Genomic DNA, 9,065 nt, shown 5'->3' on the forward strand with positions numbered 1-9,065 from the left:
AAAAATCTATGCATAGACTCTTGGGGATGCACGTCGGGGGACAGTCTAAGGACAATTCAGACTTGTCGGGTTGGCTGGATAACCGACAGATGAGCCTCATCAGCCATAGGACAGGCATGCATCATATGCATATTACTTGAATTTCTTGCTTGTGCTCTAATTGGGTGTGCCTACCTGTATTTGCCATGCTAAATGTGTATTTGTTACCTGCAGTAGTTGTAACCTTCTTGTGTTTGCCTTTATCTGTCTATTTGTCTATGAAAATGCATGATGGAGTTGGAGGTATGGAGGAATGGCAGCATAGGACTTATATTTAAGGTTAAGTTAAGTTATAATTAAATATTTTTAGGAAACCACCTTTTATGGCTTCTGTTTAATACTTTAAGCTCTACACTCTGAGTGTCGGCGTTCTAGGATTGCCTCTGGCATTCCCAGGACCTTATATATTATGTGTGTGGCACCTTTACCATACTGAGAACCTCCGGTTCTCATTCCATACTATGTTGTTGATTTTCAGATGCAGGTCGGGAGCCATCTCGTTAGGCGTCTGGACTCTTAAAGCGGAGGGGTTACTGGATAGTGTTGTTGTATAGTTTTGTTGTACAGTGATGTATATATATGTACTTAGCTTTCTCTCCGCATAACTTGTCCTTTTTGATCCTCTTAGAGATTTATGGAGAGGCAGGATTGTGTGTATGTACTTTTGGGTTTTGGATATGTATGTATATATGTGTAAATATTCTCCGGCCAGTCTTGACTTCGCAGGCTGAGTTAGGAGCTTGTTATTTTGTATCTTTGGCACTCTATTCCTACTCCTGTTATCTTATGTTTGACAGTTACAGTTTTCTTAGCATGCAAGTTAACTCGTTCCTTGAGCGTTGCGCTTTTATCTCGCGATTTTTATTTCCCCTATCCTTCAAGGCTCCTAGCATATTATAACTCTTCTGCTATTATATGTACTTATTTTATTTTAAAGGTCGTAATACCACATCACCTATGTTTTACGACTTAAGCGTAAAGCTTTGTGTGGTAGGGTGTTACATTATGGTATCAGAGCAGTTCGTTCCTATAGAGCCTGAAAGACGGACTGATTGTGCTTCTGTGCATTCTCTGTATATGTGTGTATGTGCTATTAGGATATCTGATTGATATATATGGCATAAACGTTTGTGAGCATGCATTTGGAACTTAAAGCATTAGACCTGCGATATTGAGACTGATCAACTTAATATCACTTGTTTGGTGTGTATAGGGACCAGATGTCGACTCGCGGACGCGGTCGCGGGCGAGGTAGAGGTAGGACAGGCACCGTTACTCCTGTACCCACAGGGACTGATCCAGTAGACTTTATGGCTGCCTTGGGAAATATGGCTGCAGCTATGCAGGCAACAGCTGAGGCACTGGGTAATCAGATAAATCAGGGTAATCATGGGAACAATAATGATGAGGACGGTCCTATGACACTTGCTACATTTCTGAAAGTTCGCCCTCCGACTTTTAGGGGAACCTCAAATCCCACTGATGCAGATAATTGGATTCAGGCTATGGAAAGGGCGTTACAGGCACAACAGGTTCCTGAAGAGCAATGGGTTGAATTTGGGACTTATCAGTTGCAAGGTGAAGCTCAGTATTGGTGGCAGGGAACACGACGTATCCTGCAGCCTGATGGTGCTGCGATTCCTTGGGAGGTTTTCCGGACAGAGTTCTATAAGAAATACTTTCCTAATTCAGCTAGAAATGCCAAGGAACTTGAATTAATGCAGTTAAAGCAGGGACAAATGACTGTTGCTGAGTATACCAGTAAATTTGAGGAGTTATGTCGCTTTTCTCGTATCTGTCAAGGTGCACCTGAAGATTTTGCTGAATGGAAGTGTATTAAATATGAGGGAGGTCTTCGGAGCGATATTCTGAGCTTCGTTGCCCCAATGGAGATCAGGGTGTTTTCTGAATTGGTGAATAAAAGTAGGGTGGCTGAGGATTGTGTGAGGAAGGCGGCAGCAGAGAAAGGGAGTTTGAGGATGCCTTTTCAGAGGCCTTCAGGGAGGAACTTTGCTCCGAGAGGTAGGAATTTCAAGCGTGGAGGCTTTGTTCCGCAGCAGACTCAGGGTCAGGGTAATTATAGAAGGCCGAATATTACTGCTAATCAAGGAAAAAGGTTTGGGAAGCAGCCACAGCAGGATCTGAATTGTCAGAAGTGTGGAAAATATCATCCTGGAGTTCCGTGTAGATTAGGACTTGGAGTGTGCTATTCCTGTGGACAGCCCGGGCATATAGCCAGTAATTGCCCTGAGAAGAAGAAGTATGAGACTGGTAGGGTGCAACAGCCGGGGAGAGTATACACTACTTCTACCATTGGTGCTGAGGGATCTGAGACACTTATTAGAGGTAATTGTGAAATGGCTGGTAAAATCTTAAATGCTTTATTTGATTCAGGAGCAAGTCATTCATTTATTGCATCTGAAAAGGCCCATGAATTAAGATTGAGAATGGTGGTCTTAGGTTATGATTTGAAAGTATATAATGCTACTCATGAAGCTATGGTGACTAGGATAGAATGTCCACAAGTTCCCTTTCGAGTACAACAGCGTGAATTTGTGCATGATTTGATTTGTTTGCCTATGACTGGTCTTGATCTCATTTTGGGATTGGATTGGTTATCCAAGAATCATGTTTTGCTTGATTGTTCTGAGAAGTCAGTACAGTTTATGCCAGAAGGGTCAGAAGCACCGGTTGTGGTGAATAGTTACTATTTGAACTCTATGATAGTAAATTGTTCTGGAACCGAATGTCAGGGTATTATGTTATTAACTGCAGGAGTATCAGGTGATGATCAGAGTTTAGAGCAAATTCCGGTTGTATGTGAATTTCCAGATGTGTTTCCGGATGATATTAATGAATTCCTACCTAACCGAGAGGTTGAATTTGCAATTGAGTTGGTACCTGGATCCGGTCCAATTTCAATTACTCCTTATAGGATGTCGCCTTTAGAAATGGCTGAACTGAAAGCTCAGCTGGAAGATCTGTTGGGTAAGCATTTTATCCGACCAAGTGTTTCTCCGTGGGGAGCGCCAGTGTTACTGGTAAAGAAGAAGGATGGGAGTATGCGGCTGTGTGTCGATTATCGGCAATTGAATAAGATCACTGTGAAGAATAAATATCCGTTGCCTAGAATCGATGATCTAATGGATCAGCTACAGGGTGCCAGTGTGTTTTCTAAGATTGACCTGCGATCCGGATATCATCAGATAAGGGTTAGAGACGAGGATATTCCGAAAACTGCTTTCAGAACCCGTTATGGTCATTATGAGTATACAGTGGTGTCTTTCGGGTTAACTAATGCCCCGGCAGTATTTATGGATTATATGAACAGGATTTTTCGACCGTATCTGGACAAGTTTGTTATTGTCTTCATTGATGACATTCTTGTTTATTCTAAGACTGAAGAGGAACATGCTGATCATTTGCGAACTGTGCTGCAAATTCTGAGAGACAGGAAGTTATATGCTAAGCTATCTAAATGTGAGTTCTGGAAGAGTGAAGTGAAGTTTCTCGGCCACGTGGTGAGTAAGCAGGGGATAGCTGTGGATCCTGCTAAGGTGGAAGCAGTGATGAATTGGGAGCGACCAACTTCAGTGACAGAGATCAGGAGTTTCTTAGGTTTGGCGGGGTATTATCGCAGATTCATTAAGGGATTTTCACAGCTCGCCTTACCTTTAACTAAGTTGACTAGGAAGGATACACCTTTTATCTAGACTCCGGAATGTGAAGAGAGTTTCCAGGCATTGAAGCACAGGTTGACTACTGCACCTGTATTGGTATTACCTGAACCAAGTGAATCGTTTGAAGTGTATTGTGATGCATCTCTGAAAGGGTTGGGGTGTGTTTTGATGCAGCACTAGAATGTTGTAGCATACGCCTCACGGCAGTTAAGGCCGCATGAGATGAACTACCCGACACATGATTTAGAACTTGCTGCTGTTGTGTTTGCTTTAAAGATTTGGAGGCACTACCTCTATGGCGTTAAGTTTCATGTTTTCTCAGACCATAAGAGTTTGAAGTATCTTTTTGAGCAGAAAGAGTTGAATATGCGTCAGAGGAGGTGGATGGAGCTTCTGAAAGATTATGATTTTGAATTGAATTATCATCCAGGAAAAGCGAACGTTGTGGCGGACGCTTTGAGTCGGAAGTCTTTATATGCAGCTTGGATGATGCTACGGGAGGAAGAGTTACTGAAGGCATTTCAAGGTTTGAATTTGGGAGTTAGAGAAGAATCTGGAATTTTGGGTTTGAGTCAGTTACAGATTTCAAGTGATTTTAAATCAGAACTTCTGAAGGCTCATCAAGATAGTGAAGCGTTACATAAGGTATTACCAGCAGTTGAACAGGGAAAACAGTGGAGAATGTCAGAAGGTCAGGATGGTTTATGGAGGTTCAAGAACCGGATTATTGTGCCTGATGTTGGAGACCTACGACAAAGTATCTTGAAGGAAGCACACAAGAGCGGGTTTTCAATTCACCCAGGGAGCACTAAAATGTATCAGGATCTGAAAGCGATGTTCTGGTGGCCAGGTATGAAGAATGATGTGGCATTGCATGTATCTAAATGTTTAACGTGTCAGAAGGTTAAGATTGAGCATCAGAGACCATCAGGGACCCTTCAGCCTTTAGAGATTCCACAATGGAAATGGGAGAGTATCGCAATGGATTTTGTGATAGGGTTGCCTAGAACCCGATCAGGTTATGACGCTATTTGGGTGGTTGTAGATCGATTGACGAAATCAGCTCACTTTCTTCCTATCCGAATAAGTTGCACAATGGAGGAATTGGCTCGAATGTATATCAAAGAGATTGTCAGATTACATGGTGTGCCCTCTACTATTATATCTGATAGAGATCCCCGTTTTACATCAAGGTTCTGGGGAGCTTTTCAGCGTGCATTTGGGACTCAGTTAAGCTTGAGTACTGCGTATCACCCTCAGACAGATGGTCAGTCAGAAAGAACTATTCAGACCTTGGAGGATATGCTAAGGGCTTGTGTTTTGGATCAGCCGGTAAGCTGGGACTGGTATATGCCATTAGTAGAGTTTGCTTATAATAATAGCTATCATGCGAGCATCGGAATGGCTCCATATGAGGCTCTGTATGGCAGGAAATGTCAGTCTCCGTTGTGTTGGTATGAGACTGGAGAAAAGAGTTTATTAGGGCCTGAGATGATAGCCGAAACGACTGAACAGATAAAGAAGATTCGTAGTCGAATGCTTATAGCCCAGAGCCGCCAGAAGAGCTATGCTGATCAGAGGCGAAAGCCTTTGGAATTCGAAGAAGGAGAACATGTCTTTCTGAAAGTTACACCAACCACTGGAGTGGGAAGAGCTATTAAGACCAAGAAACTGAATCCTCGTTATATTGGACCGTTTGAGATTTTGAAGAGAATTGGACCAGTGGCTTATAGAATTGCCTTACCGCCGTACCTTTCGAATTTGCACGATGTATTTCATGTATCACAGCTTCGGAAGTATACTCCTGATGCAAGTCATGTTCTAGAACCAGAACCAATCCAAGTGAGAGAAGATCTAACACTTCCAGTAATTCCAGTGAGAATTGATGATACTAATATTAAACGATTACGCGGAAAGGAAGTATCATTGGTAAAAGTAGCTTGGAGTCGAGCTGGTATTGAGGAACATACTTGGGAACTCGAATCAGATATGCGAAAAGACTATCCACATCTCTTTTCAAGTAACTAGATTTGAATTTTGAGGGCAAAATTCTTTATTAGGTGGGTAGGATGTAAACCCCGGTTAAATTAGTTAATAAATTAGTTTTTAATAAGGAGGATTAGAAATGTAAATATTATATCAAAATAGGGTAGAGCTCATCGAAACGAGAATTTTGACACTAATTTTGAAAAAAAACGGTCCAAGATTGGACCGAAAGGACCGAATCGGTTGAACCGGACCCAAACCGGGCTGCCGGTTCAACCGGACCAGCCCTTTTAAGTGAACCCAAGCCCTTCATCCCCTTCATTCCAACAGAAACGAAGCTTTCAGCTTCCAGGGGAGGGAAGAACGAGAAAAAAATCCCGTAACCCTCACGTTACTTTCCAAATCCCGTAACTCCTCCGTTCGAGCTCCGATCGCCGCACCGTTTGCGGCCACGCGTTCACCGCGTCGAGCTCTACATTTCTACCGGAACAATTTCATAGGTAACTTGCTATTTCACTCTCAGCTTCATCTTCCCCCAATTTTCGAATTTTAAGTGGGAATATTGAATTTCTTTGATTTCTGATGTTTTAGGATCCAATTAGCTTGAGAGAAACGTTCACTCTTGCTTATGTGAAGCTTGGGTAAGGTGAGGATACGATAATTCTATTTTATTTTCATTAAATTTGAGCTTTGAGTATTAAATTGGGTATATATGTATTATGAATGTGTATTAGGTTGAAAATAAATAATTGGAGCTTGAAATTGTGAATACTGGAACTTGGAGGAAGCGGATTAGTTGAGTTTTGAGGGGTTGTCTTGGTTTCGAATAAATAGCTTTGGTCGTTACGTGGAAATCGGCCAAGGTATGGTTTAGGTTTCTTGCATTTAATATATAATGTTCTGTGAAAACTTAGGCTAGATGACCATAGGATAAGTTGGAATGCAGGTGTATGCTTAATGTTTAGTAATTTGTCGATGAATATATATATATTTGGTTGAAGTTTATTGGATAATTAGTTATTAACTAACGATTTGGTGAATTATTGATTTGAGGTATTTGTGTTAAAAGCCTAGGATTTGTGAACTATGATTCTTAGTTGAATTTTGGTTGTTGGATTTGAATATTGTATGAGTTTAATTGTTGATTTGAAGCAGATTTATTGTGGTGATTGTTATGATGATGAGGAAGGGTATGTTGAATTGAAAAGAAAGCAGGTTTGGACCCGAAAAGGGTGGCAAAGTCCGAGTTTTAGAGGAGATGCTGCCAAAATTTTATAAAAAATTAGAGATTTTGTTTAGATGATTATTTAAAAGAGATTTAGATTTAAATGTTATATGGTTTGATTTTGAGTTATTAAGAAAGTGAGTATGTTTTAAGTTTGAAGTTTGATTCTTAGAAAAGAATGAATTATGTTTTGAATTGAAACTATTGATGGACGGAATGGGAGGTGTGATAATGAAGGATAAGGATTGAATATGTTTAATGTATGATGATGAATGAGATGCAATTGAGAATGATGTGGATGTTGAGGAATTATAATTGAATTATTTATATGGCTTATGAATTTGAATAATCTGAGATACGAGATTCCCTGGATTAAGTGCCGTGGCTTGCCACCATGTGTACCAGGTTGAAAACTCGATACTCTGTTGACCCTACGACGTAAGTGTGACCGGGCACTATATAAATTCCCGGGAATGTTACCCCCATTGAGCAATATTGATTATTTGAGAAAAATCTATGCATAGACTCTTGGGGATGCACGTCGGGGGACAGTCTAAGGACAATTCAGACTTGTCGGGTTGGCTGGATAACCGACAGATGAGCCTCATCAGCCATAGGACAGGCATGCATCATATGCATATTACTTGAATTTCTTGCTTGTGCTCTAATTGGGTGTGCCTACCTGTATTTGCCATGCTAAATGTGTATTTGTTACCTGCAGTAGTTGTAACCTTCTTGTGTTTGCCTTTATCTGTCTATTTGTCTATGAAAATGCATGATGGAGTTGGAGGTATGGAGGAATGGCAGCATAGGACTTATATTTAAGGTTAAGTTAAGTTATAATTAAATATTTTTAGGAAACCACCTTTTATGGCTTCTGTTTAATACTTTAAGCTCTACACTCTGAGTGTCGGCGTTCTAGGATTGCCTCTGGCATTCCCAGGACCTTATATATTATGTGTGTGGCACCTTTACCATACTGAGAACCTCCGGTTCTCATTCCATACTATGTTGTTGATTTTCAGATGCAGGTCGGGAGCCATCTCGTTAGGCGTCTGGACTCTTAAAGCGGAGGGGTTACTGGATAGTGTTGTTGTATAGTTTTGTTGTACAGTGATGTATATATATGTACTTAGCTTTCTCTCCGCATAACTTGTCCTTTTTGATCCTCTTAGAGATTTATGGAGAGGCAGGATTGTGTGTATGTACTTTTGGGTTTTGGATATGTATGTATATATGTGTAAATATTCTCCGGCCAGTCTTGACTTCGCAGGCTGAGTTAGGAGCTTGTTATTTTGTATCTTTGGCACTCTATTCCTACTCCTGTTATCTTATGTTTGACAGTTACAGTTTTCTTAGCATGCAAGTTAACTCGTTCCTTGAGCGTTGCGCTTTTATCTCGCGATTTTTATTTCCCCTATCCTTCAAGGCTCCTAGCATATTATAACTCTTCTGCTATTATATGTACTTATTTTATTTTAAAGGTCGTAATACCACATCACCTATGTTTTACGACTTAAGCGTAAAGCTTTGTGTGGTAGGGTGTTACATCCCAAGCTTCATAGGTTGAGTCAATTTTTTTAGGTTTTGGAATGGTTCCACTAATGAATTCCAACTTGTTCTTTGATTCGATGGATAGCCAAACCGATCTTTCCTATGAGCGATAATTTCAAATTGTAAGAGGAGTTTGAGTTAGTAATAGACCTGGGCTTTCATTTGGATGGAGGTAGAAGGGACTTATTTGATCTTGAATTAGATTCAATGTTGATCTCCCTATTTGCATTTGAAGGTTGGCAAGTTGATTCATTAATCTCGTGAGGTTTTGTAAATCACTCACTGAAAATGTTTGTAGTTACAAATTTTCTGGATTATCCCTTCTTGCTTCTCGATCTGCCATGGATATCGCAAAAGGAAGAGGAAAAGTTCACAATTCTCGCTTAGCAATATTTGCAGCTCCTCCACACTCATCGCACCATGATAAAATCTGTTCTGAACTGTAGATTTCTTGGTGAAAAATGAAGGTTCTGCTTTGCAAACTAAGGAAGAGAGAAATATGTCTATTGCATTAGTAGAAAAATTACACTTTACAAAGGTTGAAGGTGTAGCTATATATAGCCAAAAAGAAAGAAAAAAAT

The 9,065-nt window shown here is 40.5% G+C and overlaps 1 protein-coding gene across 1 annotated transcript; it reads left to right on the forward strand.

The window, feature by feature from the left end:
- Positions 1-1,039: 1,039 nt before the first annotated feature.
- LOC148562873 (uncharacterized) lies at positions 1,040-8,082 on the forward strand. Its single transcript, XM_088491871.1, has 2 exons — positions 1,040-2,385; positions 7,956-8,082. The coding sequence occupies exons 1-2, from the start codon at positions 1,260-1,262 to the stop codon at positions 7,979-7,981; spliced, it is 1,152 nt and encodes a 383-aa protein (XP_088347997.1). The 5' UTR covers positions 1,040-1,259; the 3' UTR covers positions 7,982-8,082.
- The last annotated feature ends 983 nt before the right edge of the window (positions 8,083-9,065 follow it).

Source organism: Arachis ipaensis, chromosome B6 (genome assembly GCF_059453495.1).
Source record: "Arachis ipaensis isolate K30076 ecotype BB chromosome B6, ASM5945349v1, whole genome shotgun sequence".
NCBI lineage: Eukaryota > Viridiplantae > Streptophyta > Magnoliopsida > Fabales > Fabaceae > Arachis > Arachis ipaensis.